The 24,704-nt window shown below is 40.0% G+C and overlaps 1 protein-coding gene across 2 annotated transcripts in view; it reads left to right on the forward strand.

The window, feature by feature from the left end:
• The window catches only part of igf2bp1 (insulin-like growth factor 2 mRNA binding protein 1), a 69,060-nt gene extending 51,184 nt beyond the window's left edge, over nt 1-17,876 (forward strand). Inside the window, exons 5-15 of one of the 2 annotated variants that reach the window (XM_023426220.2) lie at nt 944-1,007; nt 2,459-2,746; nt 5,153-5,287; nt 5,409-5,531; nt 5,661-5,796; nt 6,068-6,184; nt 6,929-7,045; nt 8,341-8,415; nt 8,521-8,652; nt 8,834-8,947; nt 9,907-17,876. In XM_023426220.2, coding sequence (XP_023281988.1) covers nt 944-1,007; nt 2,459-2,746; nt 5,153-5,287; nt 5,409-5,531; nt 5,661-5,796; nt 6,068-6,184; nt 6,929-7,045; nt 8,341-8,415; nt 8,521-8,652; nt 8,834-8,947; nt 9,907-10,056 — 1,451 coding nt within the window. In that variant the 3' untranslated portion in view covers nt 10,057-17,876. Of the gene's footprint in view, nt 1-943; nt 1,008-2,458; nt 2,747-5,152; nt 5,288-5,408; nt 5,532-5,660; nt 5,797-6,061; nt 6,185-6,928; nt 7,046-8,340; nt 8,416-8,520; nt 8,653-8,833; nt 8,948-9,906 lie in introns of both variants that reach the window. The other variant, XM_023426219.2, reaches the window with a different exon arrangement.
• The last annotated feature ends 6,828 nt before the right edge of the window (nt 17,877-24,704 follow it).

Genomic DNA, 24,704 nt, shown 5'->3' on the forward strand with positions numbered 1-24,704 from the left:
TTATTATTTAGTAACTTTCCGTCGTTCTGTAATTGTTTCTCATCTCTTCTTGTGGATGGAGCTGGGAGGGCCCCTGATACTAGACCTACTGCACTACATGCATATATTTCATCCCTCCAGTAATTTCTCATTTTTTTGTTGTTACTTCCTTATTTATGCAATAAATAATTGATCCTTAAAAAGAATGGATTGCGAAGTGTTGTGACCCTCAGCTCGAAAATGATTGGCAATACACAAAGATCCGTTGCACAGCATCACACTCAACACAAGATCAACTACATTTAAACAATACTATCAGCAATGTGTGGTAGTTTCCCTGTATCTAAATCAAATGAAGTTTGGTTTTATTAACTTGTGTAAAGATTAATATTGATAAATGCACTTTTGATGCATTTATCATGTTGGATATTGTGGACCAGCTACAGATCGGCTGCTGCCATGAACGCTTATGTATTTCAGTTATTTTCCTACATTGTTATGTGTTTGCATTTTTAAATTGTCTTTAAAATTGAGAGATAAATTATGTGTCTTGAACTGAATTGAATTCTAAGATGCAGAAGACTGAAAAATCCAATACCGGAGAACAAGTCTCTGCTCTTTCTGGTCCAATGCTGTTATTTAATGGCAAAGCCAAAGTTCTACCTGCATTAATCAGCAACTTAAATGTGGAATGATTGAAACAAAAGTTAAATTTGAAAAAAAAGGCTCCGACTCATTATTGCAATGTCTTATTGTTCTGAAGACATGTCAGGATTTGACATGTTGCTTGTGTGTGTATTTGTTCATTGTGACCGATGTGACACCAGAGTTCAGTCAACTTTAGGATTAAGTAATAATAGATAATAAATAATAATCCTGCTGTTCACCCAGTGAAGACAGATGAATCCTAGTCTTTATGGATTATTAAACCAACGTGTGTGTCTCTGTCTCTCTCCTCTCTCAGTGAACACAGACAGTGAGACTGCAGTGGTTAATGTCACATATGCATCCAGGGAGCACGCCAGGCAGTAAGTTCCTCCACACTGACGCTCTCTGTCTTTTCCACTTCATCTCTTTCTGTCACTCTGTTAAACGTCTTTGTTTGACATTTTAAAGAAAATGACAAAGTGTGTTTTAGAGGGATTTGTATATTCATGGACTTCATGCTGTGTTCTTTTAGAAATGTGACATGTGAGATCTGTGTAGACACTCAAGATAATTTAAAAAAAGTAATTCATAAATATCCAAAGTTCCGATATACAAGTAAAGATGTGTAGATGATTATATAATCATTTATCAGAGTGAGTATCTGAATAAAACTGCAGCAACAGCAAGTTGTATTTTTTAAGCTCCACTTGTGACATCTAGTGGTCGTTTAAAGGAACTGCAAAGAGAAATAAGAGCTTTTCTTTTTCTTTTCTCAGTCTCATCTCGTCATGACATTGACGTCAGTAAAAGTACTGCACTATAAAAAAAAATCTCTTACAAGTAAAAGTCCTGCATTCACAGTTTTACTCGAGCAGATTTACAGATACGAGCAGAAAAATGTTTTTAATCTGTAAAAGTATAGTTGTTTTAGTTAGTGTTTTATTCGCTTACTGGATTATACAATATTTCTATACAAGTTTATATTCTGTTGAATAGTTAAATAACCACGCGTTTTATCAGCTGATTGTATGTTTAACTAGTAACGGCAGCTGTCAGGTAAACACAGTGAAATAAAAAATTATATCATTTGTCTTTCAAATGTAGTACAGTGGAAATATAAAGTAGCAAAGTCAACAGGAAAGTAGAAGTGTACAAGTCAGAGTTTTTCTTGGTTACTAGGTTATGTTACTTTAAGTTACAATAAGGAACAAACTAGATGTGTGTGTCTTCAGTTTCTTGTCAACATGAGCTCATAATGTAGTATTAAATATATGATATTGAATATGATATTACACTTTTATTACTCTTTCGATGGACACTATTATTATTCTGGATAACAAAGTGGAAAACGTCCAGCAGCACATATTTCCCCCTCATCTCACTTCCATTTAATGTGTTCGCCAACTTATTAATCAGTCAGTCAATCAATCAATCAATCAATCAATCAATCAATCAATCAATCAATCAATCAATCAATCAAACACTATTTGTATAGAACCTTAACTTTCATACAGGTTAGTTCAAGGTGCTTCACAGAAAAAAATGACAAATCAAATAAGAAATCTGACAATGAGAGACAATAAAATAGATTTCAAAACTTTATCATTAACAAACAGAGAAACAAAAAAGTGCTTATTAACCGTAGACTCGGTAAAACATGGTGAGACTGTGACACTGTGAGTTTGATAATAATCCTGATCATTACTGTGATTATAACTGAACAAAAAAAAATAAATAAAAAGTTTGTATTGTCTATATAAAATGTGTGGGGTGTCACTTGTATGAATGACGTACAAACTGCTGTAATGATCTGGTGTTGTCTCTCTCTCAGAGCCATCCAGAAGCTGAACGGATACCAGTTTGAGAACAACGCCTTGCGCGTCTCCTACATCCCCGACGACATCTCTGAGCTGGAAGGTCAGCGGGGGCCCGACAATGGCCGTCGCCCTGGCTACGGGCCCCGCGGGCCCCGTGGTGGGTCCCCGAGCTCCGGGATGCCCTCCAAACCGCCGCACGCCGACATCCCTCTGAGGCTGCTGGTGCCCACACAGTACGTCGGAGCCATCATCGGCAAGGAGGGGGCCACCATCCGCAACATCACCAAGCAGACGCAGAGCAAGTGAGTGCAGAGTGTATCTGTGTGTGTGTGTGTGTGTGTGTGTGTGTGTGTGTGACATATAATCAAAATTAGATATGGTTGTTTTTCAGAAAGAAAACAAGAATAGTTTTCACTGCGTAGACAAACACACTTCTAGAGTCAGTCTGGGCCAGGGAGATGGTTGATGCTGAGGGAAAAGGAGGCAATAAAACCACTAATTTGACACAAGACTTTGTCAAATAGACATAACTCTGACAGTGAAGGCAGCCGTACTTCAGAGCTGGAGTTGAGTCATTTATGAAGTGTCCGACACTGACTTTCACCAGGAGGAGACCAAGTAGAAACTATGATGACGTATAATGACACTTGTGTTGTGGGGCATAAGTCAAACAATGAAAGAAAACAGCGGACTTGACAGACCTTTAGTAAACACTGACAGGCCACCCTCATTTCTTAGAAAGTTCAGTAATTTGACCTGTTGTCCTTTTCATCCAATCCAACTGTTTTACAATATTATAATATATAATTAGTCAACAACTTGGATCTGATGTGCAGCTCTGTAAGTGCAGCAATGATGGTGTAAACCCTGTGTGGTCTGGGCAGGTCTGGGGGAGGGTCTCCAGGAAGAACAGGGAGTCTTATACTTCATGTCCTGCAGGTAAACTACAGAGGACACAGAAATGTAAGACTATATCTATGACACACAGAGCTTTTTTCGTCTTTGACACGTGGACTTGGAGGAGGTGGGGATCAAACCACCAACTTTCAGTTTAGTGGAAGACGCCGCTGTGCCTCCTGAGCCACAGACGACGCCCCATCTGCCCCATCTGCCCCATCTGCCCCCTTTACCATTTGTAAACTTGTGATGTGCGACGTGCATCTTAAAATCATCAACACATTAATACCTTAATACACATTAATGTGTCAGTACAGTACGCACAAAGAATTGGCCTAAAACAACTGGTCCACTGGGATTTCTCCCACTTACCACTGAATCACTGCAGACATCAACCTTTCATTTTTAAAGATGTGATTTACAGTACACAACAGAACTGAGTACACCCCGGTGCAACATCACTAACATGCTAAATAATTCAGAACAGCATCGGCTTAGTAAGAAAAACCAGATTGAGAGACAAAGATGGGGAAAACGTAGAAGAGCAGCAGCAGTTTACTGAACATGAGCGACACACAGCTGCTGCAGTGATGAGCACGTTTAGGAAGAGCCGTACGACTAATAACAGAAGGCGCAGTGGCCGTCTTCAAAATATGATGTCACCCACCATTTACTATTTACACAACCTCGCACTGAAAAACAGACGGGTTAGTGTTTGTGACCTGACACTGGGATTATCTGTAGAAGCTGCTGCTTCAGTCACTGATCCGACAATGAGAAGGACTAAAGTGCTGGAGAGAACTCTGCTGAATACATGTATCAGGTATAATCAGTCTGGTTTAAAAGGTAAACATGGCACTGATGTGTATTTCTACCTTGTTTATGGGCAGAATTTCACAATTTTTCTATGTTTAATTGATGCTTCTGAAGCTTCTGACTATAAAACTCATGAAAAAGAGAAGTTCCTAGATTCCCCGTGAGATCCCTGTGTTTCTGGTGCACATTGGACTCTGCTCCTGTACGTAGCTGTTTGACAGATGTCTTATCTGGGTCCTGGTCTCGATTATTGTTCGACAGAGTGGTTATTTTAATCTCCTTTTCTTTTTAACATATCTACATATGATCTGTCAGTGGAGGTAAACAGATGTGGAGAAGGTTGTTCAACCACTTTGTCCGCAGATTATTTGGTGACTTTCTGTCCATGTAGCGCTGGTCTTTTATCAGTTATTCAAGATTTGTCCACAAAAGATATAATGTGAATAACAATAATATTATGATTGCAATGAGTTATGGAGCTTTTCTTCCTGTATGATATTGATATGATATTGTCTTCATGGTGTGTAACATAACCGATGATTCATCAGAAGAGAAGGACATTTGCAGACGGTATTGAAGCGGTTAGACAGATGTTGGCTCATTCACTGGCGTCAGGATACAGAGACTCACAGCCAGAGCCACATGTTTGTCACCTTGCTCCACTGTCATATGAAACCATATATATATATATATATATAGATAAACTGTATGTGTAGGTTTGTGCATCTGCAGATGATATATAACCAACCCTGAACTGACCTCTGTCAGGTTCTTGCCTACTGTCATTCTCTGTACAAATATCTGACCATTGTGGATGCTTTCGATTTGTTTTTCATTTTATTTCTTAGACTGTATTTATTTATCGATTGATTGGTTTATGTGGTATAGATTCTATCATCCTCTGAGCTGTGTCTTTAGTATTTGAATTTAACTGAACTTAATGAACCTGAATGAAATAAACTGTGATATCTTAATCATTTTCCCCGTTGCTGCAGGATTGATGTTCACCGTAAAGAGAACGCCGGTGCTGCCGAGAAGCCGATCAGCATCCACTCCACCCCCGAGGGCTGCTCCGCCGCCTGCCGCATGATCCTGGACATTATGCACCAGGAGGCTAAAGACACCAAAACGTAGGTTTCAAACGATGACTAAAACAGTGTCACATGATCCTGGACACGGTTTTTAATTCTTTGTCTGTGTTGTCAGTTTTTTTTAAACGAGTGAAACGTTGGTGCTTTTTGTTTTTTTCAGAGCTGATGAGGTTCCTCTGAAGATTCTGGCTCACAACAACTTTGTGGGACGCCTCATTGGGAAGGAGGGACGCAACCTAAAGAAAGTCGAGCAGGACACAGACACCAAGATCACCATCTCCCCGTAAGACACACACACACACACACACACACACGAAGTTGATTTATTAGATAGAAAAATCGAACTCACTTTAAAGTACTGATCACTGATCAGTTTTATGCATCTCTAACGACCCCTCTGGGATGTGCACAGGCTCCAGGACCTGACGCTGTACAATCCAGAGAGAACCATCACAGTGAAAGGCTCTATTGAAGCCTGCTGCCTGGCCGAGGTGGAGATCATGAAGAAGGTCAGGGAGGCCTACGAGAATGACATTGCTGCTATGAATGTGAGTACACACGTACACACGCACACACACACACACAAACACACACATGCAGGCACGCACACATGCACACACACTAAATTGAAATTGTTACTATCACTGATCATGACTGAGTCTTAAGCTTTCATTACATGTATTTGTCCTCCTCTCTGGGCGGCCATTATTTTCTAAACTTAAAACATTTGACTTTCCCACACACTCACACTTCAAACCTCTTCTCAGACCTCCATGTTTTCCACGTCTCTCTAACCTGTGGTCTTCTCCACAGCAACAGACCCACCTGATCCCTGGTCTCAACTTAGGTGCTCTGGGCCTCTTCCCCTCTTCCTCCAACATGCCCCCACCCCCACCTGGAAATGCAGTCTCTGGTGCCCCCTATGGCTGTTTTGGGGTAAGAATATTTGCTGAGTACAAACCCCCAGAGGGCAACATCTGTCTGTATCACTGGAAGGACCTGTGGGGTTTTTTTTAAGCTTCTCAAAACAGAGTCAAACATGCGTGGCCACCAAACAGAAAATTAGTACTAATGTTATTATACAAAGTTAGTAACTCAACACTATGATTGTCATGATCTGCCCCTTGTATATATGATTTTCTGTTTTATTTTGAAGTTATTTTCCCTGTGTCCAGTTACCTGTGACTTCCTTATGTACTTAATGCCGGACTTACGCCAAACGATTCACCTTCTTGTGCCTCCCCAGAGTCGCCTCCATGCTCACTATCATCTCTGTTTAATGCTTCCTGTCTGGAGCTGGAGAAAGCGTCTCATTGAACGTCACTATTTGCATAAGAGAGACTTAAGATTTTCAGACTGTAGCAGCGTTGTGCTGACCACTCTATCCTGACATCAGTCAGAGAAGAAGAAATATCAGTGTGGACACTTTTTTAAGGAGTCAGTTGTCTATGTTTGTGTGTATTGACTGTTTTCTAGAGCAGCGCAATGAAAGTTTGGTTTTAGGTGGATTTTCCGTTTCCACTTCTGGATCACACCTTAGATTATGATACACACTTCCTGTCTAACCACGTCACAGTTCTTCATTCAGGACAGATTATTTGTATGTTTCTTAAATACTGACTGAAGTCTCAAACAGACATTCAGGTTGTGTAATAAAGTGTTTGCTTTGTGCGTCTTCAGGCTCCAGAGCAGGAGACGGTCCACGTCTACATCCCAGCGCAGGCTGTGGGAGCCATCATCGGAAAGAAGGGACAGCACATCAAACAGCTGAGCCGCTTCGCCGGGGCCTCCATCAAGGTCTGTACTTTACCAGGAGTTTACAAAACCTGCCACAAGTTGGGTCACCTAGGGTTTCATATACAAGGAATTTGCTTTGGTGTTTTTTTTTGTGCATAACAACAAACACAGTAAGAAGAAGAAACATCAACAGCTTTGTGAATTCTTCTGCCTGTCACACTGTACATACGACACTAGGGCCGTTGAACTTGCTGAGACAATTCAAAGCTTTAGAGCGCGGTGTGCATGTGTTGTGTGTCAAAATAATTCTTAGTAAAAAGCAGGAGTTGGAGGCTTTGTTTAAAGACGCTACATGTACCTGCACCTGTCAGTGCTGACTGCAGTGACTCCTCAGTGTTGGAAAATAAGGACTACAATCATGTCTACCCACATCGCCCTCTCTCAGCTAGTAAACAAGCCTCCGTAGGTGACATGTCAGAGCTGCGTCATGGTGAAGTCTACCCATCAGACCCTCTCCAGAACTCGTCTGGTACAGCACCAGGCGGTCCTGGGTGTGTTTTCCACACGACTTGAACGGACGGCTCTGGGCGGCAAGTGAAAAAATACAGAGTGTGAAAGCAGCATTGTAAACAACATGGAGTAATTAAAACATACTCCACATGATTTGTAGTGCTTGAATCCAAATAACAGTGAAATACAGAAAAGGCGCTGGTGTGTCTGTCATGACTTCAGAGCTGTGAAGAATGAAATTAAAGTATAATTAGAGCTCAAACTTTGATACTTTCATGGACCAACTGAATTGTTTTGATACCATCGAGGATAGAAAAATGTCTCGTCATTCAATACCTAAGGAGTAAATGTGGAAATGTCATCAGGGCCGGTGAGCCAATCAGCATGCAGCATGCTCGGACCAAGCTCTAATAATGCTGCTGATTGGCTGTTTATTTACATGAACATGTGTGCGAGTGTGTGAAGAGACCGAGCTTAAAACTAAAACTAAATTAAAACTAATATTTGTACAGTAATGTGTGATGTAATTTTCTTTTTGTTTAAAAATAGATTTGACAAAATTGGTATCAAAAAAGTATCGCACTGACAGTATTAGTAATGACATCAAAAATATAGCATTTCTATCACCTGCTGTTGTGAGATTCTGCCTGCAATCCATTAACCCTGGTTTCCATTTTATTTTAATTTAATTATGTATGTTTCAATTTATAAAGCTTATAGAGTATAAAATATTTTCCCAACAGTTATATTGACAATATCGGTATATTCTTCATGGGATGTTATTTGTAAAAATGATAAATGTCTTTTGTTAAATGATCATTAATGATCGATCTCTCCTCTTCTAGATCGCCCCAGCTGAAACTCCAGACTCTAAAATGAGGATGGTGATTGTGACAGGACCCCCCGAGGCTCAGTTCAAGGTAAACACTAACAGGACGTTGGCAGCTGAGAAATGATAATTACATGTCTTCTCAGCCGAGACAATAATAAAATGGACTATGAACCTCTTTGTCCCCCTCCTTCAGGCTCAGGGCAGAATCTATGGCAAACTGAAGGAGGAGAACTTCTTCGGGCCGAAGGAGGAGGTCAAACTGGAGACTCACATCAAGATGGCTGCCGCCGCTGCAGGGAGGGTCATTGGAAAAGGAGGCAAGACAGTAAGTGACCTGAACCTTACACTTCAGTCTCCTCATCTTTTAATAGCAAGCTTTGATTGCTGCAGTAACAACTCTGTCCATGGAGCGTTGGTGACCCTCCACCTTTGTGCCATCAAATTCTACATCACTCCACCTCATGGTTGTTGCGGCCTCCTAAAGCGACCAAACTGTGTGTCTCCAGGTGAACGAGCTGCAGAACCTGACAGCAGCCGAGGTGGTGGTCCCCAGGGAACAGACGCCTGATGAAAACGACCAGGTCATCGTCAAGATCAACGGACATTTCTATGCCAGCCAGGTGCTCCTCCCACTCTGCTCCTCATGTTTCACTTTTCCACAGCTGGCAGTTACTGCAGCCGCGAGGTTTCTGGTGTCTTCCACCCCAGCTATGGCAACATTAGTCTACTAGTCTACTACTTCACTATAAAATGACACCACTCTGTCAGGGGCATATCGGACTGACATTTAAAGCTGTAGCTAGTTACTATAACATCCCAGATACAGCTAAAAAATAATTCATGTAAAACACATTAGTTTTTTTTTAAAAATACAGTAATGTTTCTGCCTTTAAACCTTTGTCCAACAGGCTATAAAACTATGCTAATCAGGGCTAATTTGTAGCTATGGCCTACTAGTCACAAAAATGAAAGTTACAGTATGTCAGTGACAAATGTCATGCATTTGGCTTCCCTGGCTTGACTCTTGACAATTTTTCTTTTACCCTTTTCCCACCAAAATGAGAGACCGCAGTGTAGCTGTAGTGTTAGTAGTTTAACAGCACTGTGCTGGAGACGTGACAGGTGTTTTCACACTGTTAGATGTTACAGCTCAGAAAAGGTGCAAAAATTTGCATTTGTGTGTTGTGTTTACATCAATGCCGATCGGAGCCGGAGCGGATAAATACCAGCGTCTACTGCAGAGTCATTTGACCCGGGTGTGAATGCCAACTGTTCCCTTTTCCATTTCAGACAAAAGCCCGATGTTAGGAGGTCTTAACGGGTTTTTTGACCAGGGGTATTTTGGTGGCCGGCCACGCATGGTACACCTGTAGTGCACTTGTAAACCTGGTGGGTTCAGAAAAAATACTGTAAACATGTTAGAACAGTGGCTTATTTACACAGGTGTCCACCTGACAAATGTACCCATGCTCTACACAAACTTTACCTGTCTACTGTTTGCTGCTGGTACAGATAAGTCATATTTTTACTCTGGATTATTGCAGCCACAAACCATCCTCATCTCTCCTCTGTCCTCCAGCTGGCTCAGAGGAAGATCCGGGACATCCTGACCCAGGTCAAACAGCCACAGAAAGGCGGGATGGGCCCCAGCCCTAATCCCCAGGGCTTCACAGAGATGGGCAGTCCTACACAGGGTCTGACTCAGGAGCACCAGCCACGCAGGAAGTGAGGGTCCCCGCATCCTCCTCAAACGCCGTGGGGCACCCCCTGCCTGACGGACAGACAGACAGACAGACACATGCACGGACGCATAGACAGACGGACGGATACAGGAGAGCGACACACGGACCCAGCGATAGACAGGGAGAGATATAAAGAGGGAGGGAGTACGCCCGATAGCCAGAGAGAAAGATAGGTGTTTAGAGAAGGAGAGATGAATAAAATCAAAAGATGAAATGAATAAAAAAGAGGATTAAGATTAAAAGAAACTTGAGAACAGAGACCAGATGCCAGGCCAGAAGAGACACTGATTGAAGATGGAGGGATAAAGGAAAAGAGGGACGGAGAGAGGGAGAGGTGGTGTCCTCCTAGTGTGCCTTGGTAGGGCAGCAGCCAGCCCCTCGTCTGTTGAAACTTTGAACAGATCCTGCGTCAGACAGGTTTAAACAACACGCCACAACATTATTCACCCTGTAAGGTGGAGCCTTACTGCTGTTGTTTACACCTGTCCACATGGGTTCAGATCTGCTGCAGAGGGCTGAGGCTGGCTCCACAGATCTGTGTTTCCTCAGACACACTAGTAGGGGCCCATTTACACCCTCTGCTGCCTCCTACAGACCTCTCCAACCATCTGCAGTCAGTCCTATATTTTAAGGGTGGTTTTTTTTAAACATAGAGATATATGTATAGAAATGTTTTATTCAGAGCTATTATTGATAATATGCAGTGAGGCGGAGCCGGGAGAGGGAGCAGGGGAAACTGCTGCAGAGGCACAGAGGGATAGGTCACAGGTCTGGCACTAGCCCCACCCACCCCTAACCCCTGAGCCAATGAGAGTCTGGAAGAGGGGCCGCAGATGTTAACACTGCTCTTTAAAGACCTCTCTGAATAGCGGAGAGATTAGAAAAAAAGAGAAAAAAGAAGAAAATATGAGGTTGTAAATATATAATCTTCATGTAAATGTTAAGAAATGCTGCGTCTGGCCGCCTTGCCTTTCTTTCAAAGGGGTCCTCCGTATATTTCCCAGCCCCTCGTCTATGAAATGTAGCAAACTGTAACCTACAACAGGGCCCGGGGCTGGGGAGGCACTGAGCACCCCCCTCCACATTCAGCTGTGTGGTGGAAGGCGCAGCAAGAGACAGTAAGGGGAGCTGAGGTCGCAGCTGGTCCTGCAGTTCTATTGCAGCGGCTTAGCTCACACATGTGAAACCTTTATGAAAACAACTGTAGAAAAATGCCAGCAGCTATGCTAGCTGGCTAGCGGCCCGCACCTTAAATGGCATATTTTATATATATTATATATATATGATATGTGAGTTAGCCCGGCCCCTCGGGTGAATGTATTGAAGGCAGGGAGTCAGGTGTGAGGTTTCGCTACACCTGTATGAAAAAGTCCTGCAATGACAGACAGACAAGGTGTGTCTGAGACTTTCTGCTCATTGCCTTCTTCTAGCGCTGGACACTCAAGGCCAGTCTTGGACAGAGAGGATGGGGTTCTCCTCAGAAGAGCTGAGGTCCTTAAGACCATCCCTGCATTAAAGCCATCTTTGGCCTCTAATGCTTAGAGTAGTACAGGAAGTCTGAGGCTGGCCTTGGCTGAGCGCCAGAACCAAATAAATAAATAAATAAGGCGAAGTCTTCCAAAGCTCCTTGCCTTGAGCTCAGAGAAGGTAAAATCAGACTGAAGGGGAGCGGCTTCCTCGTTCTCTCTCCCAATCTGCCGAAGGCCTGTGGGCGGAGCCTCCAGACCCTGCCTGCGTATGATAATGAGGGGCGGGGTCTACACCTGGACACTCTCGCCAAGATTAGAACAGATTAGAGAAGAAATGAAAAAGAAAAAAAACTACCTCAGGGTAAATTTACCTCAGTATTCCTAACTTTTTTTTGCTTGCTGGTGTTTTATATGAGAAGAAAAAAAGAAAAGAAGAGCTGATAGTCCTGAATATTCTTATTTTTTTAAGGAAAAAAGTATTTTTTTTTAGGTATTGTCTTGTTGCTTTGGTTATTTTTTTCTGTTTTTTTTTTCTTTTCTTTTTTTTGTTTTGGTGTGATGATGGTTGAATGAGCTCAGGATAAAGAAGAGGCAGTGTTGAGATGAAACGCTGAGAGGAAATGGTTGAGTGCCATTTTACCTTTTTTTTAGGTGAAAAAAACACGCCTTCTGTCTTCCTGAAGTGTGATTGGAGCAGCCATTTGGCCAATGGGGAGTGGTTTAAACTCGAGAGGGGGTCCTAAAGTGCACACGGTGACCGAACATGCCACTGGGGGTCTCTTTTTACTGAGCTTACGTCATCATGGGGGGGAGGGTGTGGGGGTGGGGGGTGTAACTAATGATTTTGACCATACAGAATGACTGGCACATTCACACAACCTCATCCTCAGGTCGCATTAAGTCACTGCGAGTCCCTTTTCTCGTGGCTGCTGGCCCACCTTGAAGGACCCTCCTCTCCTGCCTTATTGTGATGACATTATCATGACGCTCCAAACATTATGATAGGGCTTTAAGTGTTCAAAAATGACAACAAAGAGGTGATTCACATGTGAAAGTGAGCTTTAAAAGCCAAATTCCACCTTGTCTTTTTTTTTTTTTTTTTTTTTTTTTTAACCTTTCTCACCTGGAGGTCGGCAACTTGTCAGATCAGAGTTGTGTTGAACGCAGCAGCAGCAGCAGCAGCAGCAGTAGTGATCCATCTACAGCATAACTGTACATGGAAACAGGAGAGGACATTCTACCTACACACCTCTACCTACACACACATGCCTGAACTCGCTTCTCTGAATGTGAATATTTATAACCTGTGCACTGACCATGACACCTCAGATGCTCCCTTTTGGCTTACATGAGTGTATGTGCGTATGTATGTGTGTGTGTGTGTGTGTGTGTGTGTGTGTGTGTGTGAAAGTGAATACAGGTGTGTTTGTGTTCACTGGTTTTAAATGTTCATTTTTGTCAGGGGATGTGGTGAAACTTATAAAAAAGCAGAAAAAAGTAGGACGAGAACCTATGGCCCTCCGTCTGTGTGCCACCTGACCGAGGACGGAGATTTATCCAAGAACCTTTTAAAGAAAAAAATGGGAGCAAAAAAAAAAAAAAAAAAAAAAGCAAGAGAGTTTAAAAACAACAATAACTCAGCTGAATAATAGATTAAAACCTGTACATAAAATGTAAGATCACAATACTTTTGTATTTTTGGAGAAAAAAAACGCGTAAAAAATCGAAATGGGAAAAGCCGTTGAGAGAGGAAAGATTGCGCCAAGTCACTGAAGGACACTGCCAGATAACTCTAAATCTTTTTATTGTCTTACCTGCGCTCGGCGACATACAGTACACCTGACATACAACCCTACATCGGCTACCCCAGCAGCTCACCATCAGACAGGGAGAAGTCTATTCTAATGTGTCTATGCTTCCATTTTTGTCCAGAGGCGGTAACTTCACAGCGCAACACTACGGAAGCCAAGAAAGGTATACTGCTCGCAAATATATTTGTTGTTATCACGAGAAAACGAGATATTAACAAGATTTTATCAGGAGAAAATGTTTTGTTTTTTGTTATCCCGAGTGTTACTTGTGAAGTGTATGAGGTTCAGTCAAAAGGATTTTCTTCTGATAATATCTGGTTATCTCGGGGGAACAACCTTTGTTATGTTGAGATAAGAGGATAAAAGAATAATTTGTGAGTATGGCCTTTCTCTGCTTCCATACAACACAGTTTGTCCTGTGTTAAGTTTCCACCTCTTTCCCAAACCATAGAGCTCTGTTCACGACCACCAAGACATTTAGGATTCGTTATTCAGCCTGCAGCCATTTGGATCGGTTCGGTTCGGATTCATGTGTTTTTTTTATTTTCTTTTTGGTTTTTATTTGGTTTTGACAATACAGCAAGCTTTATTTGGACGTGACATCTGGGGACGTACTGTTGCACTAATTGATGAAAATAATGTCGACAACGTCAAAACTATCGAAACGACTGAGAACCTCCTGTAACACCTGATGCAGTTCCTTAAAGAAAAAAAAAAGGGTGGAGAGTGACGGGAGGAGAAGGAAGGATGTAGGAGGAGGGGAGGAAGGAGGGGAGGTGGTCAGACATCTTGGGGATGATGGGATGTGTTGAGAAACCTCTCCTTCCCAATTCTATCAGCAACTAAATCCCACCATCTCCTCTCCTACTTCTCCTCCTCTTATCCTCTGTACTCTAGGAGAAGAGTGAGATGTTTTTATTTACTTTTATTGCGGAAAAAAAATAAAAAAAAGATCATTTCATTTTTGGAGCGGGCAGGAACGTCAGGGTCCCTCGCCCTCTCTTGCGCTGGTCTCCACCGTGTTCGTTTCGCTCACTTCTGTTCAAAAGACCTTTTTCAATTTCTTACTTTAACCACCTTTTTTTTCTTACTATCGTTCTGACTCTTTTTTTTTTTTTTTTTTTTTTTTTTTTTTTTTTTTTTTTTTTTTTTTTGTCTATTGGAAAAATGAAAAATAGTTGGATTTTGTTTTGTTCTTTTTGTTTTTGAATGCACAAATAACAAAAAAAAAAAAGCAGTTACTTAAATACGATGAAGTACTAACACGTGGTACATGACGGTAACTGTGCCAAACACACGGGAAGGGGCTCAGTCCAAAATGCAGTGTGGAGCCATTTTGAGCAAATGACTTACAAATACTGAACATAAGGTCTTAAGATAATTTCAGTCACACTTCAGAATGGAAGTTACTACATTCAAATGGTGGTATCTCATCTTGGAACTGAACTCCTCTCATCTTGTTTTTGTATGTACAGTAGAGACAGTAGAGAGAAAACATTGTAGGGTCACACCATGCTACCTGTGGCACTAAGAACCGCTCACATCAATCTTAGCCTGCACCCTGACCGGGACAGAAATCAGACATTTCTGGGCCCCAAAGTGATACTGTCCTTTTATTTTATTCAAGTTGAGTGATAAGTTGTATCAGCGAGTGGACAGAGTTTGGCAGTGTGAGGTACCACACAGTGTAATAAAAAAAAAAAAAAAAAAAAAAATCATTGCCACACACTAAAACCTAGGCATCAAACTTTGATGATTTTGTCGTATCAAATTATTCCAAGACTGTTTTACCCCATTTACTATAATTTGCTACTTAATATTACTGCTGACCATTTTCTAAATCATATCATACATCACACATCATATATATGTATAAACACACAGTATATCTGTACCATAACATACCATCAGATTTAGATTTGTATATTGGTTTCCATTTACTTCACTATGAAATAAGACTTGAAACATGCTAGACTGAGATAATGGATCACATTGAACATGGCCCCACCACGACCTCTTTGGGGGACCTGGGTGGGCACAACTCCACCCCACCTCCAGATACTGTTCTCTGGTGACTGTGTGTCACTACCTTCACATTCTCCTTAGTAATTTGATCCATTGTTCATATAGCAGCTTAAAGTCTCTGCAGCCAGAAGGACATAGAGTAATGAAATGCACGGGAAGTAGTGGATAAAGCCTGTGAATCTAAAATACAACGGCATGCTTTAGAACATGATCAGCATCGGTGTAAAGTACACACTGAATGGGCAAAAAACCTACGGAAGCCGAGAAAGGCCATACTCGCAAATATTTTTTTATCCCGATATCTCGAGATAATGGTGCTTTGGTATGTCGATATAACGGAAAAATTATCCCATTATTTCGAGATAATACTTATCTTGTTATCTCGAGATAACGGGATAATTATCTCGGTATCTCGAGATAATAGATAATGGATCTTTGTTTTGTCGAGATAATAAAATAAAAAATGGGATAAAAAATATTTGTGAGTATGGCCTTTCTCTGCTTCCGTAGAAAATCCACATTAATCTTAGTGATATTGTCCTTTAATTTAAAGACTGGACTCTTGGAAATTCAGAATTTAGGGTTAAACCATCTCGCTCAGTTTCTTGTTTGTGGCAGCGGAGCACAGCTTTGCTTCGTACACCTCACAGCATGTAGCTCAGCCCTGACAGACGGAAAAAAAACAGACAGTCTCCAAGCTCTTGTGAAGATGTAGTTTGCCACAAAACAGCGCAAACTCCTCCATGTCATGTACCCCCCCCCCCCCATCCCTCAGCAGAAATGGGCTGGAGGGACACGCTACCGAGACGAAACAAAAAAACCTCTTGACACATAACTTGGAACGCTACCTCAGAACATAAGCAAACTCAGCTAGAAGATTGTTTCTTTTATTTTCTTTTATTGCAAACAGACAAGAGCAAACAGTCAGTCAGTCAGTCAGTCAGTCAGTCAGTCAGTCGGTCGGTCGGACAGACGTGCAGACAGAAAGGATGGACAGTCTATGTTACAGTCACAGTTTTTTTTTTCTTTTTCCACTCTTTAATTTATTTTTCGGTATTTGAAATTTTACTTCTCCAGCTTAGAGATGGGACTGTAAAAATAAATGAGTAAATTAAATAAAACGACAAAAAGACAAAAAAACAACAAAAAACAAACAAACAAACACATAAAAAAAAAAAAACCCAATATGGATACATAATGGTGCAGGGTGGCGAGGGCAGCTGGGACGAGGACTGTATTCATGTGTGTGTGGGGGGGGGAGGATTTTCAGTAACCTGATTGGTCCAGGTGTGGGCCAATCTTAACGAGGCGTTAACAGTTTCTATTTTACAAATTTACTGTTAAAAGCTGATTCTAGTCAGTAACCTCACTTTGTATCAGAACTTAATGCCACAGTTTTTTGACCTGCCTCCAACTGCTAAAATTACCCACAATCCTCTTTCAGCTCCGTCCTGCAGCTCCACTTCCCCATCCCTGTGATTTCACCTTCTGAATCAAGGGGCATGACACCTGTAACCATGTAGGCCTAATTGTTTTGTTGATCTACCTCTTAGGAAAAAAATAGGTAAATGGTAATTTTTTTTTTTGAAAAAGGACACAAAAATTTAAAAATGCAAAAAAAAAAAGTTGCTCGAAAGAAACATAGGTAAATGAATAACTGGGTAGCGGCATCTCCATATACTGTAGTGGATAGTCTATTAAAGGAAAAATCTTTTACTTCTTCCAAAGATGATTTTGTTTTCTTTCTCCATTCTTGTTTTTAAAGGATTATGAAATGGAATAATAAACTGATAGGGGGAGACAAAAGCTTACATCTGTTTTTAATTTTTTCTTCTTTAAAAAAAAAACCCAACATAAATGAGATTTCTTTATCCAATTTGCATTTTCTTTACATTTCATTAAACTTACACTTTTTTTTTTTAATTTCAAAAATATACTTCATGTTTTATTTTGGTTGACTTCTAATTTTTCTCTCTTTTTTATGACAGCAGATTGTATCTCTTGTGTTTGGGTGCATTTAGCATTTTCTTTCTCTCTGTGAAAAGCCTACAGTTAGAGCGCCCTGCGAGGACCTTCTACACTGATCGATGATCTATTTTCACTTCTGATGAGTTGTTTGAAAAAGCAAAAAAAGGACCTGTTGTTTTAGCTGACTGTGTTGCTGCAGGTGGAAGGAGGGAGGCCCCGAGACATCTCTGTCCGTCTCATGCTGGATTCAAACACATTTATCTGATCTGGCCTCAAAACTGAAAAATGAAAGATCTCCATGTGCTGCGACGTGCAGCCATGTTGAAACTCTTCATGTCCCGGCGACTTCGATGCAACGAGAGAGGGGTCGGGTCTTCCTCCTTCCACCAGATGGCGCCTTTGGTCTTCACTGTATGTGGACTTTCACCCTCTGCCTGCCTGATTCCTTTAGTCCTCATCAACACTTGTTTTAAACTCCTTGTAAACAAAACAGAGCATAGATATGAATGTGTTATTAAAAGATGAGAAAACGGACTCTGACTCCTTCCCTTTGTCTTTTTTTTTTTTTATTTTTTTTAGCCATGGAAGTTTTTATTTACTTTTTCAATATATACAAATTATAATGAAACACAAAAGCGCTCATCACTGTAAATGAATGAGAAATAAATAACGCATACAGCAGAAGAACACTAAACAAAAAAAGTTTATCTGGCCACAAAATTAGCTGCAAGTACAATAGAAGGAGATTGGAAACAGTGCACACAAATGAAGAATTAAAATACTAATGGAGTAACGCATCATAATCTTCATAAAACTTGCCTTGGTAATTATCAGTCCTTGTGATTACAGACTTCAAAGAGGCAGTGTGTGGTTTATGTGTTATCTATTATCTATCATATCACATAATAAACAGATTCAATCCAAGACAAAATGCATTACAGTTAAAAAACTGATGGCAAAAAGAGCGATAAATCAAATAAAAACATAAAATCAGAATCTGACAACACGATATTGACAACTACAAACAATGAAGATGCATTGAAACCTTACAGTCTATCAAATGTACAAATTTATAAGCAGACTGTTCTGAAGTTTTTCTTTCTTTCTGGAAATAAAAATAAATCATATTTTACCCACAGTCCTGGGAAACAAAACTGAAGTTTGGTCAAAAAAAAAAAAAAAAAATCTATGCAATTAAACAGTGAAAAAGGGAGAACAGCCAAACATGTTAATGTCTGTAAAGCTGGTTCTTACTCGTGTGAAGGAGAAAATACGATATAAAAGAGGGATGCTCAGATTTTACAGGTGTGCCATCAGCAGGTAGCTGATGTCTCCTTCATTGTAAGATTCAGAACGAGAACGAGGTGAGAAAAGGGGCTGCACTTTTGAAAATGTGCCGGAGTAGAAGAGAAACTTTCTCCTGTTCACAGCTGTGGAAGACTTCTGTGTTATCTGTGTCATATAATAAAGTAACACGCAGATGGATCAAAGGCAGCTCATCTATAATGTTTAATGACTTGCAATGATCATTTTAATTCTTTAATTTAGGCTACACAGTAAGACCTGAATATGAACCGGGCTGTATTATCAGCTGCTGACTGTTCTCTCTTTTTACTCTTTAATTAGATAAGGTATGATGTTGTTGCCAGTTGCACAAAACACCTTAAGTTTGACACTTAAGGTTCACACGGTTTAATTTCTGCTTAGCTGAGGGAGTTAGTTCAGGGTGTTGCACAGAATCTCTTAAAAGGTTTCCTTAGTTAAGGAAAAAAGTTTTACAGCAGTAAAATTCATCCTGCAGTTGTTCTGACAGGAACTTCTTAGGTCACTGAGGTCTGAAGTTTAAGATTAAGATAAAACTTTAAATACTTAAGTGAACATGTTAAGGAAACCTTAAAGAGAATACTTAGGGGTGTTTTGTGCAACTGTTTTTATTTGAAGGAAACCTTGACTCGGACTTCATGGAAAATCTTAACTCATGGTGATTTGTGCAACTGGCCCCTGATCTCTAACATGGGACTCATAATCAGGATAATACTTGTATAAATGCAGGTGTGTCACGTGTCAGTGAGTTGGTGGGTTTAACAAAAGAAAGCCTACAATGAATGGGGCTAATAAATCCAGGCATTATGACATAGCCTATCAGCTATAAATCCAGATGTTTGCTCCTGGAATGACAGCTGTCACAATCAGCCCACTGTGCTGCAGTGAGACTCTGAGAGTGAGTGACCTGACAGAATATATAAAAATAGCAGTTAGCTTCAGTTTCAGTTGTATAAGGAAGGAGCACTGAAGGAAGTGAACAAGTTGTAAGCTGTTTTGCATCTGTTTCAGTGATATGTAGCAGGTGAACGCACCACTGCGGTGCTGCTGTCATAGTCTGGCATTGTGTTAATGCTGAGGTTAATGTTCACACCCGCATCCTCTCTAAGTCTGCACTGAAATATGTATGTTTTTTTAATGTTAATAATGCTGCAGTGGATATTGCGCTGCAAGGTGTGTCTACAATTTACCCATATGTTCAGTATCAATATATTTTTGATTTACCAAATGTGTAAACTAACAACAGATCGTATCTGCTGTTGCAGTTTAGTTGTTCTTGTTATGCCACTCCTCTCTCTTTAACAGAACAGACACACTGCTTTTAATTTGCAACATATTTATTTTAAATAATACGACAAATTAAAATAGCTCTGACAGAAATGGTGGGACCTTGTTGGAGCACATCCTTTTGAGACATTCACTGTCCGTCTGAACTCTTCCTGATCAAACTGCTCCAGCTCTTTTCTAAAGATGTCCAGTTGGACTGAGGTCAGGCCAATATTTTCTTCTTCTCCATTCTTGGCTTCTTTTAAGTTTTGGGTCATTGTGCTGTTGGAGGAGCCGTGACCTGTGACTGCGACAGACCTCTCAGACACTGAGAGTATGTTTTACTCCAGAACCGATGATGCTTGGCAGTTCTTCTCTTCCTTATCTCCTCTGACAACTCTGCTTTGATTCCCTTTGTCCATGTTCAGTGATGTGCACACAATGATATCGGAGCACATTTCTCCCTTTAAATACACTGAATGACTGATCATAAGATTGAAGACACCTGTGATACTAACTGAAGACAACACTCGGCTTAAAATGTCACTACAGTCCACGTATTTATCACCACTTTGTCATGGTCTGCCCTGAGGGGACTCTTACTTTTTAACATGTGGACATGGGTTGGACTTTTGGTTTATTTCCTGTTTTATTTTGAAATCACTTCCCTTGTGTGTCTAGTGGTTGTTATACTTTCTGTCTTCATCCCGAGACTAGTACACATTTATTTTGGGATTGCACGTTTTCCAGAAATCTTTGGACGGAACTGACTGATTTTATCACGTCCATAGTTTGTAATAAGTTTTCTCTTAAATGGGAATATGTATTGTTTGGATTCCATGAAAGTACTGAAGGTGACAGTAAGTTTTAATAATTTTTTTTTAATGCAAACTTTCACATTCATAAGAGTAAGCTTTCAAATAATAAGCCATTATTTCCTGCTTTGATCATACAAATTGTAAAACATAAATCCGCCATTTCTAGAAAGTACAACAGGCTCAGAGGAAAGTTTCAACATCTTGTAGAATCCACGCCACGAAGAGCTGAAGCTGTTATGAGAGCAAAGGGAGGAAGTACCCAGTGTTAGTGTGGTGTTCCTAAGTTTCCTTTTCCTCCTCCAGTGAAATATATGTGATGTGTGGGCATGGAGGCTGTCAAGTTGTTTAAACGTATGTAATGAAAAATGGAATAAGTTACTTTGAACTCATTTTACTTTGTAAAAATAGAACTCAAGTCACTAATCAAGTAGCCTCTATATGTGTAGGGTAACTGAACATTTTTTGACATCATATAAATGTGAACCACGTAAACCAGCTGTTCTAATGTTTTTATTATGATAATTTTCCAATTCAAATTTCATCCTTTAACTTCTCTTATTTGTCACTAATCCACGTCAGTTGCATGTACAGTGCATTCAGAAAGTCTTCAAGCCCTTCACTTTTTTCACATTGTTATGTTGCAGCCTTCTTCTAACTATTTAAATTCATTATTTCCCTCATCAATTTACACACAATGCCCCATAATGACAACGTAAAAACAGAAGTTTTAAGATATTTTTAAAAAGGAAAAACTGAAATATCACATCAATATATAAGTATTCAGACACTTTGCTACGACATTTGAAGTTTAGTTGAGGTTCCTCCATTTCTCTGGATCATCTCTGAGATGTTTCTACACCTTGATTGAAGTCCACCTGTGGCAAACTGATTCAACTTGATTTGGAAAGACAAAGTCTCACAGCTGACAATGCAGATCAGAGCAAAAAGGACGGAGCTGCCTTCAGAGCTCAGTAAACAGTTTAGGATAAATTCTATTATTATCATATGATGACTTTTACAATAAAATAAACCAGTATGTATTGCTGTGTATTGTCTAGGATGTGAGCTCAACAATCTCCATTCAAATATGGAGATTGTTAATAGTTTTGGCTCTGACCACTGGAGGGCCTCATTGTACCAAACAGTGTCATCTTTTCATTGTGGTGCCAAGGTTCAGGAACATACTTTTGACATGGAGTGAGGACTCCTCTTGTGGTTTTGAAGTGACCCCGACAGCTTTGTGCAGATCAGGTGATTTATTATTATAGTGATCATTGCTCATGAACATTGTGTGACAGTCTTTTAATCTGCTTGCACTGCTGATAAATGATACACTCGGCTATTACTTGGCTTTACTATTAAAATCATTTTATATATATATATATGTTGATATACATCAACAATAGATTTACAAAAAATGTTTATAATACATACATTGCATTTTGCAGGATTGCCATAGGCTACCAAATTTAAACAATCACAGAAAATTGTGAACATTTTTACAAATATTTACAAATAATAAAAATGATAATAATAATAATAATAATAACAACAACAATAATCTTTATTTATAGAGCTTTTTTCAAAATCAAAAAGTGAGTAGTGAGTGATTTCTGACATAACCCAAGATATTCCATGACAGTGATGTGTTCCATAGGACCAGCAGATGGCAGAATTTCCCATGTGCTGGGATCCAAAGATAATCATTTTTGTTTTGTTTAAATTTAGCAGAAGAAAATTTGTACAACATCATGAAGGCAGAGATTAAGTGAACTCAGCTTTCCAGCAAAGTAGTGGAAAGAGACACTCCGTCTCTGAATAATGTGTTCAATGGAAAGCATGTAAAACTGGTCCCAGAACTGACCCCTGAGGGACACCATACTTAACACAAGAAAATGAAGAGACATAGCTGATACAATGGTACACACGTGCCCCATGGAGATACGCTCAACATATTAGAGTATGTATTCAACAGCACCACCTTTGGTTAGTTCTTAAGCATTTTACTCATGAACTGTTACAGGAAATATTTTCGTACAGTGGGTTCCCTGGATTAATTCTACCATGGCACTGAGAGATCAACACACTGCAACTTAAACAACATGCAAACAGTCAAAACAAACAAATTCAGAGAACAGCTTTATTAATTTAACAACAGATGTGCTGCAAATACAACACAACCAAATAATACAAACATGCTGCAAGTAGCCGGAAGTGTTTTCAAGGGGTCACTAAAAGTGATGAACCCAGATGGGGCGCACATGTTGTTCAATGCTTTGTGACTTTTGAAGTTAAAAGCATTGAATTATATGTATTATTATACATCCATGCAAGTGCGCCGCAGCTGGGTTCATAACCTTTGTTTCCACACACTTCCGGGGTCATCTGTGCTACTTGCAGCATGTTTATGTATTTGGTTGTATTGTGAGTATTTGCAGCACATCTGTTGTCAAATGTGATGAAGATGTTTTCTGAATTTGTTTGAGTTTTGACTGTTTGCATTTGTTTTTAAGTTGCTGTGCATTGAGCCCTCAGGGCCACCGTACGATTCGATTGATATGGGCAACACATTTTTTAATAACATAATATGATATTTCTACAATTCTGTTGTATTTATAAAATGGAATATCAGAAAATTGTAACTATGTCCCTTGTGCTTACTGTGAAAATGCAATATATGTTTTGACAATCTACACACATTTGATTAATGTGAAGTAACAGCAGCAGATGTAGCAATCACACACATCTTCTTCAGAAAATGCACCTATTCTAGTTTGACTTCAAAAACCATTATTGCACATTTACCACAGATATTATCAATCAACCGATATGATTGGTTAAAGGTATGTAATAACAAAATACAGTATATACCTGAACCTTATTATTAATTGCCAATCTAGAGTCAAGAGAGGTCACCTCCAACCTTTGTGATTTGCTTTACAAATGTTCCCTCTATCATTTTGACATCTACAGGCTGGTTTTTGTTCGTGATTGTGTGTCTTTTTTTTTTTCCAAAACATATTTTTGGATCCTGACTCTGAGTTCAAGAAACTGTCCATGACTGTACAGTTGCAGTCTCACAGGAGCTCCAGAGGCCTGGTCACAGTGGCCTCGACAGCTGGGGCAAAGTGCAGCAAAAATGATCCCGTGCTTCTTATGCTGTGACAGGGCAGGTTGCTCTACTAGTTAAATGGGCCATCCACCAAATGAAAGGTCACAGGCTTGATCCCAGTGCAGGTAGACAATATAGTGGTTGAAGATTTACAGGAAAGGTTGACACTGCTGTTGTCCCATTATGAAGCAGAAACCACCACAGTTCCTATAATGACCACTAGATGTCCCTAAGAGCGCAGGAGTCATGTCCAGGCTTGTGTTCCACTTGCTTCTGTAACTCAATACAATCTTTCATTAAACATTTCCTTCATATGTCTTTCTGAAAAAAATGAAAAAAACATGTTCCTGAGGTTCACTTTCTATACTCTAACATAAATCAGCTCCACTACAGCAGCTGCTATTAAAAATTCAAACCTTCAATAAAATTCAAACCAGGTCAAACCTGGACTTCCTCTCTTATGTCAAGCCATGATGTGACATGGGATTTTAAGAATTTCTTCTTCCAGAACAAATCCTGGAAGTCTTCAGTTTCACTTTGGATTTGTAGAGATATGAACCAGACACATTTTCACACTTATCCTAACTTTCTTTGGAACAATTTTGAAAATATTTCTCTTTCTAAAAAGATATTAAAAATCAGGATTTTCCCAGATTTGGATTTTATGGCTCTATAAAAACTGACAGAGCCTTAAATGCACAAAAATTGAAATGGTTCTTTAAATGCATCTGTGATTGTGTCTTTATGTTTCTATGTCTTTGTGTTAGTTTATTCATATTTATTTTCTGAGTATTTGTGTGTCCTGTCACGTCAGCCCTCTGGACCTCCTGGAAACATCTCTGG

This window comes from Seriola lalandi, unplaced genomic scaffold, assembly GCF_002814215.2.
Source record: "Seriola lalandi dorsalis isolate HSWRI2012SDOR001 ecotype SW California unplaced genomic scaffold, Sedor1 jcf7180002054816, whole genome shotgun sequence".
Taxonomy (NCBI): Eukaryota; Metazoa; Chordata; class Actinopteri; order Carangiformes; family Carangidae; genus Seriola; species Seriola lalandi.